The 11,417-nt window shown below is 40.9% G+C and overlaps 1 protein-coding gene across 1 annotated transcript; it reads left to right on the forward strand.

The window, feature by feature from the left end:
- Positions 1 to 10,106: 10,106 nt before the first annotated feature.
- LOC147616990 (uncharacterized) lies at positions 10,107 to 10,957 on the forward strand. The gene is made up of 3 exons (XM_086776328.1): positions 10,107 to 10,217; positions 10,420 to 10,606; positions 10,717 to 10,957. The coding sequence occupies exons 1-3, from the start codon at positions 10,197 to 10,199 to the stop codon at positions 10,815 to 10,817; spliced, it is 309 nt and encodes a 102-aa protein (XP_086632454.1). The 5' UTR covers positions 10,107 to 10,196; the 3' UTR covers positions 10,818 to 10,957.
- The last annotated feature ends 460 nt before the right edge of the window (positions 10,958 to 11,417 follow it).

An 11,417-nucleotide genomic window follows, 5' to 3' on the forward strand; every position in this document is an offset into this window, starting at 1 on the left:
CCTCCATTTTGGGAAGGCCAAGCAACAGCTTCTCTAATTATCGAACTATTAGAGTGCACTGGTGTTTTACGGTATATATACAAACTTCCTTTTTATGTAGCTTTTGTGTTTTGTTTGCACTACTACATGTTAGCCTAATACCAGCGCTTATACCGGCGCTATTTAATGGGGTCTAAAAAAGCCTCGTCATCGGTATAAGCGCCGGTATAAGCGCCGGAACCTCGGTATAAGCGTCGGGTAATAATACCGGTGCCTATATCGGTCAATATACTGACGCTCATGATCGGGGGTAATACCGACGCATAAACCGGCATCTATACCGGTGCATATACTGTGTTATATACCGAGGTGAATACCGGGGTGTATACCGACTTTAATACCGAGATATATACCACTGCATATACCGACGTCAATACCGGGGTATATACCGACGCTGTAGTAGAATTTTTTTTTTGGGCAGAATAGTGCTGCCTGGCTGTTGCCTAGCTGCCTGCAATGAGCAGGATCAACAACAGCAAACAGACAGCACCATTCTGTCTAAAATAGAGCACAAAAACAACCGTGCTCGTTTGCATATTTTCCTGATCGACAAACAAGAAATTAAATTAAACATTAATATTCAAGAATGTTTTGATCATATTTCATTAGTTTGAAGGTCATCTTACATCATGGTAATGCCTCCCAATTGACGGTCTCTCCTTCTTCTTCAAGCATCTCAAACAAGGCCACAAGGCCATGTTTGTGAGCGTACTTCTCCTCTCGCCTACTTGGTGGGCGATTCATGGCCAACTCCTGCACACACGATTAACAATTATAACTTTTAGAAATCAACATTTAGCCCACATACATACATTTAAATAAATAAAATTGCTACAAACACTTACGAATTCATGGTGCATGGTTTCGTAACCACCACTCCCGAGATGAGAAGCCCCTACTGTTTGGAGTCTTGCCCTTGCCGCCTCTCTTTGTTGTTGAAACCTGTCTGGTGTCTCGGTGAGCTCCTGAGCAATGGCTGCCCACTCCCTGTCATCTAGCCAAACAGGTTTCTCTTTCCCCTCTCTAAATGCGTCCCTCGCCTCTGACCTACGATGCCCCATCAAAATGCGAGCTGTATACTGTATCCACTCATTAGAGACGACATTCATAGGGTCAGATGGCTGGAACTCTTGCTTTATCTTTGTGTTTATATAATTTTTCTTCCCCTTGTCTTGCTGATCCCATTTAGTCATGACAGAGTCATGAAACTATATAGTGCACAATTGTCGAATGCGTGTCTTCATTGCCTTCCCTGCACTATCCATTATTGGTGCCCCATCCCTAATTGTGTAAATCTTGCTGTTGTCATGGTCATGTGCACCCCAGGGAGTGGAAGGTGACCCTATGGGTGTGCTATCAACAGATGAGAGCGAAGGACGACGCTCACGTGGTGGTGGTGTCACAGCATCTGTGGCACTACCACCACAATAACCTCCCCCTGAAGACCTACTACGTGAGCGCTGTCTATGTGAAGAGGTGGTAGATCGAGCTGTAAGAGGAGTGGAAGGCTGTGTGGTATGAGGTGTGGGAGCTGCTGTCGTACCCACGGGTGTGGGAACTGGCGTCGGGAAGCCAGATGGTGAGGCAGATGTCCCTGCTCCAGAACCCCAATAACTCTGAGCCATGGCTCTCTGCTCTGGAGTCATGGACGAAAGAAAACCATATAACTGCTGGGGACTCATGCCCTGCGGTGTAGGATTAAATGAGAAATCTAGACTGTAGTCGTAGGGCGGTGAGTCACCCATGGCCTGTTGGACAAAAAACCATATGACAAACTTGTGCGAAATGAAAATTACACGGTAAACAATGAATGAAAGAACCATAAGACAAACATTAACAATGATAAACAACATTGGTAAAACTATATCAACTTGCTCCTACAGTAGTGATTATGATGGTAAACATTAACAATGGTAAACAATGAAAGGACCTTCAATGTCATAAAACCATTACAAATATGTCATAACTATTTGCATAATCATTAAGATACATCATTTTAAAAATCATTATCTATTCTATCATCCTCATTAAGATCAGTAGCCCCAAAGAGATCTATGTCTATGTACATTTCAGCATCCTCATCATTAAAAGTCCCTTGATGAAGGATGTCTTCATCATCTATGTCTTCTTCCTCAACTTGTTTTTCAGCTTCCTTGGTTTGCACCTCTTCATTTGGATCTTGCTCTAGTTGCTCCTCTTCATTTGCTTGCTCCTCTTCATTGTTGATATCGGCTTGTTCTTGCTGCTCTCCATTACCCTGTGCATCCACATCACCTTGTTGTAGCTCAAATTCTTCAAAAATTTGCTTACTGCGGGGGGCGACTTGAACCACAAACAGCTAGCGTGGATCTTTTGGATCCGCTTTAAAGACAACTTGCTCACAATGCTCTAGGCGCACAAAAGTATCTTGCTGATCGGTCCATACCTTTGTGGAGTCCACTTGGATGAGGCCACTCTTGTCTCTACGTACAGTTGCATGTGGCCCATTCATGATTACCTTGAACCACTTCACATCAAAGATAAACAACTCAAAACTTCTGAAGCCAACCTTTAATATATCTTGAATGGTTCCAAAGTAATCAAGCATTCCAGTAATTGTGTTATCATCACTTGCACTTGCACGACTTTCTTGAACAAACTGTGCTGTGACACCACAATCAAAGGTTGCTCTTCTTTGGTCTATTCGTTCTACTCGAAAATGACGTCCATGTGACCAAAACGCCCCATATTTGTGATACTACAAATAGCACAAAAAGTTTGTTGATGGAGAATCAAACACTGAGACATGTAGAGAAAAAAAAGAGAGACATGTAGAACTTAAACACTTACATGCCAATCGCATCCTTTTGTAAGCTCCTCCTCCTCCTCTGTTATAGGTAAACCAGCACGTTTGGCTTCTAAAATTGTAGCTTCTAGCCATCTACCTGTGGGAAAGTCCGGAAGAAGCTTGCATACCTTCTGGATATGGGAGATTTCTTGTAGTGCGATTCCTTCTGAAACTTAAACGATCTTGTACTCGCTGTCGCTTGAGAGCTTCATATGTCTCAATCCACTTCTCCATTACATGAGAGTTCAAGATGCAAAATTTGTTGATTTTTTCCCTCAAATTGTTATCCATCTTTCTCTTAATGCCTTGGCCTTGAGGTTCCTCACCAATGACTCGCCTGTTGGACTCTTGAGACCATAGTCGAGGTATCTCTGGATCTGAGGAACTTAAATATTCAGTGATGTAAACAAGGGACTCTTGTATCAGCCACCCTTCTGACATACTACCCTCTGGGCGAGCCATTTGGCGAACAAATCCCTTTAATGTCTTCATAAACCTCTCCAAAAAGAACATCCATCTTGAATGGACTGTTCCAGCAACTGCAACCTCATCTACAACATGAACTAGAAGATGCATCTGGATTGTTAATAAACTTGTAGGGAAAAACTTCTCTACCATGCAGACTGCCTCTATGGAGTTTAAACGCGCTGTCTCCAAAGTGTCTCTCTTTATCTCTTTTGAAGAAATCCAGTGCACCAATGTGCCAATCTTATAGATAGTAGCTCTAATGTCTTCAGTGAGGCAATCTTTTATTGCTATGGGTAGCACAAATTGTAGAAACTTGTGCCAATCATGACTCTTGAGGCCACTAAGATCATCATCCTTTGTAAATGCACTTTTCAAGCAATGCATACAACCTGTAGGAGTCCGAAACTCTGAAATTGTCCTCTTGACTTGTTGTTCCTCCATCTTGCTAAAAACCCATGGGGCTCTTGGAAGTAGCACCTTTCCATTGGGTCTAGTGCGAGCCCACAACTCTTGCATGCAACCAATCTCTTCCAAGTCATCCCTTTGGCCTTTAGTATCCTTTTTTCCTGTCATGGTCTTCCACAGAATGTCAGCTACATTCTTGAAAATATGCATCGGGTCAAGCAAATGGTTTATAAGGAGATCACCCCAATAGGGGAGTTGGTGAAAGATAGAGAGCCTCTTCATCCCAGGACATGCCAAGTTGCCACATTCCTCCCATTTGATCTTCCAATCGCTTGCCTTCAATGCACTTGGAGGAGGTCTTCCTAGATTACCATCCCGCAATTCATGATTTTCTGGAAGATACCTAACATGTCCTTGGTAGACATTCTTTCGTAATGCTTTTGCGTATCTTGAATCAAGTCGAGGACCACATACAGGACATGCATTGTAACCCGATATAGACAAACCTGAGCATTCTCCATAGCCAGGCCAATCATGCATTGTCCACATGAGAATACCTTGCACAGTTGTAAGTCTTTGGCCACTCTGCTGCTTTGACATGTCCTTCACTTCAATTCCGTTCCACAAGGTGCGTAACTCATCAATAAGTGGTGCCAAATATACATCCATGTTCTTCACCTTGTACTTTCCTGGAACTATTAATGAGAGCAATAGATGACCTTTCTTTATTGCTAACCATGGCGGAAGATTATAATTCACAAGGTAAACAGGCCATGTGCTCCATGAAGAGCTCCTTAAACCAAAAGGGTTTACACCATCCATTGCTAGGCCAAGACGGAGGTTTCGAGGTTCTTCCTTAAAAGCCGGCCATTTCTCTTCAATGTGTCTCCATGCGGGTGAGTCAGCAGGCACACGCATCACTTCATCTGTGGATCGAGTTGTGGCATGCCATGTCATCAAGCTTGCTATAGATTTGCACCTGAACATGCTTTTTATCCTTGGGATGATTGGAAAGTGCCTGAGAACCTTTACCGGGACAGCTTTCCCCTGAACATCTTCTCTATATCTGTTAGAGCCACAATGGGGACATTCTTGCAAATGCTCATATTCATGGCGGAAGAGGCAACAATCATTGCGACAAGCATGAATATTATTGTAATCCATGCCTATGGATTTCAATAACTTCTTCGCATCTGCACGAGATGGAGGCATCTCGTTGCCAGGGGGCAATATCTGATCTTTCAAAAGCCTGCAAGTATGGCAATATCTGATCGTTACTATTAAGATTTTCTCAAATACAAGTTGATAATTTATCATTTCAACAGTAGGTGTAATCTTCAAAAAAAGACCTTACTTGAATAGTTCAGTGACACTTGTATTAGACCATCCAAAAATTGACTGCAAATTTAGCATCGTAAGAGATGCACGCAATACAGATATGTTGGCACCATTGTATAATGGAAGGCGTGCAAGTTTACGCATGGCCTCTTCCTCTGGTTCATAATTTGACCGTTGAGAATGTCGTGGTTGATGATCTTCATGTTCATGCTCCTCGAAGAGAGCTTCTTGTTGCTCGATGAAGGCATCCAACATTTCTTCCATTGGACCTTCTTCCATTTCCTGACCTTCTTCCATTCCCTCGGGTGCTATTAATTGAGCTCCATCTGTCACTCCCTCCTGCGATATCCTCATCCTTTGTTGGGGACGAGAATTCACAGGCGCAATGTTATCAAGATGCGGCTGCACACTTGCTTGGTTGTACGATTGAAACCGTAAATTTTGCAAGCGCTCCATTGGAAATATGCCAGCGTCATGAACATGCTGGTTGCACTGAACAAAATACAGAATTTTTCGATTTGCTATTTACAAGCCTGTTCAAATGCCGTTCGCCTCAAATATTGATCCACCAAATGAGTTTTGTTAGCTTGTATCCTTATCAACACCATATTAGTGAATTTGGGAATCTCCCAATTCCCATTTTTTAACACTAAAAAAGGAGGACATGGATAACATATTTGTAAGTTTCTCAAAACCCTATCATGTGACCTATCATTGGAAAGCGCTTGAAAAATGGGATCTAATAAGCCATAAAGCGCTCATTTTGGATTCATGGTGTTCAAGTTATGGGAAATCCAAAGTTTTGACCATGTGTCCCAAAGTCTTGGGAAATTCCCATATTCCCCAATATGGTGTTTATCCAACTTTTTTCAACGAGAGTTATATTTTTAATGCTAATATTTTTTATGGCATACATTTTGCCAAATAAAGGCGTGGGGTATAGGCTACCAAAGAGAGATAATCCAGTTGTCTGAAGATTATTTTGAGGCCGTGTTCAGGTGTGTTGAGATAGATTATTTTAGGGTTTGTAATGCTAGATGTATATTTATATACCAAGTTTGGTGCTTTAGAAGCTTCTATATGGATATATATGGTAATCATGATGTGTTTATATATAAGGTTGGCAAGTTGAGGACGATGTATACATATATGTATGAGTATGACCAATATCTATGAATATTATGGGTGCGTGCGCATACACAGACACATATTTACATGTGTGTATGTGACATGCAAACATGCATTCATAGGTGCGCACACACTTACACATATCTTTCAGTTGTGGCATGTATGGTTTCAATGGATTTCACGTACATGTACACATACGTTGTCATGAGAATATATTTTAAGTCGTCTTTAAGAATATTATTTTTTCCTCTTGAGTAATTTGGGGACGCCTAGGTTACTCTTGCGTCATGCCGGCTAGGTTAATATCGTGGGTGACACCACTATAAATATTAATACGTGCGGTATATGACGTATGCTTGGGGCCGTCTATGATTATTTTAGTTAGGTTTGTATGGCAGGGTGATTCCTGGGGTACTTACGCCTGGTAGTCATGAGTTGGTGATGGTTTGTACCTGTTTAATATTTGTGGGATTAATTTAATTATTAATTGAGCTTATATTTTCAAGTGATGAAGATTACGAGGATTGATGAATAATGTCGAGGAGAATGTTTCTTATGCGCATCATATTTATTTTTACAAGTGTAGCTTGTAACCTTAGTAGTTGATTTTTCCATTTTGATACATTGGAAAATTTAATACATTTATAATGTTGAATTTATTAAAGCCTAAAGGCTTTACCCTAGCCCCAATTTTTGGGACACTCTATTTTTGTTGTGGAAGAGTGTCGTGCTCTCTAAAAGCATACTTTGTATATTTTTGGGGACTATGGCCTATTTTTGGTTGAAAGCTAATAAAAATACTCTTTTGTGGGGAAGGCCACACACAAGGGGGGGGAAGATTGCACCCAGCATGTTTGTCTTGGAGCTAAGTATTATGTTTGCTATGCCTTTGTTCAATTTATTTGATTTTGTTGAAACCTGCAAAGCATGTGTTTTCATGGTTGAATTTATGTGTTGAATTTCTCAAGTGTTCTACAAGCTATCCTAGAGAACGATTCCATTTTCAGCGGTATCAGAGCTTGGGCTAGGAGATTTGTGGAAAGGTGGGAAAGGTCTTTATCAACACAACTCTCAAGAAAGTTGCAGGCTTTTAACCTGGTCGATAAAAGAAGAGTTTGTGGTCTTTAATCAAAAATTCAAATTCCCAAACTAGCTCTACTTCTCAAACCCACTTACCTCTTCCCAAAACCATTCTTCTTCATCAAAAAGTGGTTTTGCTCAAAGCTTCATGAATTTCAAATCCAACCATATAGATGGATTCCCCATAGCCAAAAACCTCATGTGATTTGCTTAATTTTTGCAAAGGTTCAAGGTAGAAGCAACCTATAATGGACGGACTGCATGCTGTGTGAGTTTTAAGCCATGAAAAATAAATAAAATCAAGCAAATTTGAGGCGCCGATTTGCAGCCTCACGGGCGAAAAAAAAAAACGTGAGAAGAAGACCACAAAAATCAATTAAGCTACTAATTACTTAATCTCAATTAAGCCAAATCCTCAACTTAACTCAATTCTACTTTTCTCAAGCCCAATGCAAAATTCACGAAAAGATTCTAAAATCAGTCGTAAAGCTTTTTCATTTCAAAATTATGATGGCAAGAAAGATGCTCGAGTCCTTTTAGCATGGTTTAGTCAATTGGATGACTACTTTTCGGGGGAGAAATTTTCCGAGAAGGACAAGATCAAATGTGTGGCTAATCACATGGTGGATAGCGCAGCTTTATGATGGAGCGTCATCAAGCAAGGACGTGACAACCAGATTCATAGAAAAGGTTTCAAAGGCTAGTGAAAAAGCATTTCGTACCTTCACAATTTAAATCTAAAGCTAGGCATCAATGGGATACATTGCATCAACTTGAAAAAGAAAGCATGTCTCAGTATGTGGAGAAGTTTTAGAATACATTACTACATGTACAGGTTGTGGAGAAAGTCAATGAGAAGGTCCAAAAGAGGAAATTCATTTCGGGCCTTAAGTCTACAATTAGGGCCGATGTGAATATGTTTAGACCTCATTCACTTTCTACAGCTATATCTTTGGCAACAAATTTCGAACGCAAAAATGGTTTTCTTAGAGAGGCCAAGTCATTTGAGAGTAACCAATCTAAACCTTTTTCTAAACCTTTTCATGCTTCAAGAAATTTTCATAAGCCAGGGTTTGACAAAGGCAAGGAGATGGTCAAAGGCGAATCAAATTCAAAGAAAGTCAACGGTGGCAAGCCCAAAGGTCCTCCAATCAAATGTTTTTGATGTCATAAAGAAGGACATATAGCACCAAATTGCCCAGAACGTGCAAAGAATCCGACACCTGCGGCATGAGTTCTTAAAGAGGACTTAAAATATATTCTCATGACAAGCAAGAGGGATGTCATGAGAATATATTTGAAGTCATCTTTAAGAATATTATTTTCCTCTCTTGAGTAATTTGGGGACGCCTAGGTTACTCTTGCGTCATGCCGGCTAGGTTAATATCGTGGGTGACACCACTATAAATATTAATACATACGGTATATGACGTATGCTTGGGACCATCTATGATTATTTCAGTTAGGTTTGTATGGCAGGGTGATTCCTGGGATACTTACGCCTGGTAGTCATGAGTTGGTGATGGTTTGTACCTGTTTAATATTTGTGAGATTAATTTAATTATTAATTGGGCTTATATTTTCAAGTGATGAAGATTACGAGGATTGATGAATAATGTCGAGGAGAATGTTTCTTAGTAGTTGATTTTTCCATTTTGATACATTGGGAAAAATACATTTATAATGTTGAATTTATTAAAGCCTAAAGGCTTTACCCTAGCCCCAATTTTTGGGACACTCTATTTTTGTTGTGGAAGAGTGTCGTGCTCTCTAAAAGCACACTTTGTATATTTTTGGAGGCTATGGCCTATTTTTGGTTGAAAGCTAATAAAAATACTCTTGTGTGGGGAAGGCCACACACAAGGGGGGGGAGAAGATTGCACCCAACATGTTTGTCTTGGAGCTAAGTATTATGTTTGCTATGCTTTTGTTCAATTTATTTGATTTTGTTGAAACCTGCAAAGCATGTGTTTTCATGGTTGAATTTATGTGTTGAATTTCTCAAGTGTTGTACCTACATGGAAAATGCTTCCTTGAAAATGCAAAATGCTTCTTGCTTGTCGGAGACGGGTCGCGACACTAGTGTTATCTAGAGGAAGATTTTCACAAAGTTACCATGTGGCGAGAATTTGGAAGTTCAGGAAGGAGAGGAGAAGGTTTGAGGAGATTTAGGTAGAATTTGAATTTGCAATCTCAAAAGAAGTGCGAAGCACAGGTTGCCCACTAGTTGTGTATTATAATTCTATTCTCGAGGTTGTACGGACATTTACATAAATTTTGCATGTTGAGTGTCCATGTGGGTGCCTTTGAAACATGTGCTAGGCTAGCATGTGATTGTGCACATGTGGTTGTACGTTGGGTTTTTGAAATAGGAAGCTACCATTATTTTGATTGGTTAAAAATAATGTTTTTGTTCTTTTTGCCGGGCATTTGTAATGATAATAATTTGACATAGAGAGAAAGTTATCCTTTGAAAATCACAAAAAGACACTCTTATGAATATGGAATGGTAAAGTGGCTGGTATTCTAATTTCTGAGCTGCAGGCTAAGGTGGCTGCCTGCTCATGACTAAACTGTACTCCGAGCCTGCAGGCTAAGGTGCAAGCCACGGTGCCAGGACACAAGAAAGGCGTGCATGACTAAACTGTACTCCGAGCTGCAGGCCAAGTTGCATGCTATCGTGCACGCCAGGTCAAAAGAAAGGCGTGCATCGCTAAACTGTACTTAGAGCTGCAGGCCAGGGTGCACGGCAGGTCACAAGAAAGGCGTGCATGGCTAAACTATACTCCGAGCTGCAGGCTAAGATGCAGGCCAGGTCACAAGAAAGGCGTGCATGACATTGGGAAAGTAATGGAGTTTTGATGCTATAAAAGGGGAAAGGATTCAGTCCTTTTGATAACAATATAGAGTAATGGCTTCGTATTCATCTCAGGTAATGGCTTCGTGCATTCATCTGAGGTACTGAGAAAGCCTGCAAACTCTAATGTTGGTAGGAATTCTGCAGTAGATCCGGTTATGAAAGATACTCCATTTACATTCCCACGTAGCTAAGTTAGGGTTTTGTTTCGTAATATCTACCATCAGTATTTAAAACTGATTGCGGGGGTGTGTGTGTGTTGGTGTTGCATGGACAGGTGATCTTGCTTGCTCTTACCATCATGACGCTCGCGTCCACCATCATCCCGGCGCCGGCCCTAGGCTCGGGGACTTGCTCATGCTATTTAGATTGGAGCACGCGTCGGTGCGCCGTAGACGACAACTGCAACGAGGGCTATGTTCCGCTTTGCCTCGTAGGCCCAAGTGACCCCCCCTTCTGTGCTGGTTTGTGCCCTAATCAACTGCTCATATCATGATGCTAAACCTTAATCACACAACTCATCTTTGAGTTCTCCTGGTTCTGACAAACCACCTTTTGTCTCTTCCTCCTGCAGGTTGCTGGTGCCTGGCAAGCGCTAGCGAAGCCACACTCGGAAACGCACGCGATCAACCCCTCCTCAGTCCTCGTAAAAACATTCGCCAGCTTGGGATGTAATCTCAATGCACGTCGCAGTGCTCGCTATCCGTTGCCCTATCTTTTGGGCCTCCTACGAGCTTGGGACCTAGTGCTCTAAGGTTTTGTGGGTCATCAATAACAAGGGGCTAGTGAGCAATAATGTGAAGCTTTTCATATCTCATTTTGATCTTTGACTTGTTTATAATCTTGTTTTACTATATATATATATATGTATATATATATATATATATGTATCTATATATATATATATAACCAACTCTATATATTATATATAAAACAAAAGAATAAATGATTGTGAGATAGCAAATTCAACCCATACTGGCCATCTTATAGCTTTCACAGAATCTAATCTGAATACTTCCTCCTCTTTTTTAATATGTAACATACCATTCCTTCTTGATGACCTCCCTAAAGGGATGCTAAGCTTGAGGTTTGGAGGGTAGTTGCTCGACGTCTTAGCCATACCCTCTCTCAAAAAGTCTAGTATGTACTGTAACTGTCCCATCAAAGTGCCCACTAAAAAGAGAATGTTAGCGCCAAGAGAGTTGATCAACATGATTAAGTGATAGAATTGCATTTCATAACTAGGCTTTATCTGAAAGAGATCAACATCAATTA

Source organism: Cibotium barometz, chromosome 37 (assembly GCF_041138505.1).
Source record: "Cibotium barometz isolate CiBa-2024 chromosome 37, ASM4113850v1, whole genome shotgun sequence".
Lineage (NCBI taxonomy): Eukaryota > Viridiplantae > Streptophyta > Polypodiopsida > Cyatheales > Cibotiaceae > Cibotium > Cibotium barometz.

What these genes read in the sequence shown, in the direction of transcription:
- LOC147616990 (XM_086776328.1), top strand. Translation starts at nt 10,197, where the DNA reads ATGGCTTCGTATTCATCTCAG. An exon ending in TGGCTTCGTATTCATCTCAG is followed by an intron (nt 10,218 to 10,419) that starts GTAATGGCTTCG and finishes TTGCATGGACAG; the next exon opens with GTGATCTTGCTTGCTCTTAC. An exon ending in TGACCCCCCCTTCTGTGCTG is followed by an intron (nt 10,607 to 10,716) that starts GTTTGTGCCCTA and finishes TTCCTCCTGCAG; the next exon opens with GTTGCTGGTGCCTGGCAAGC.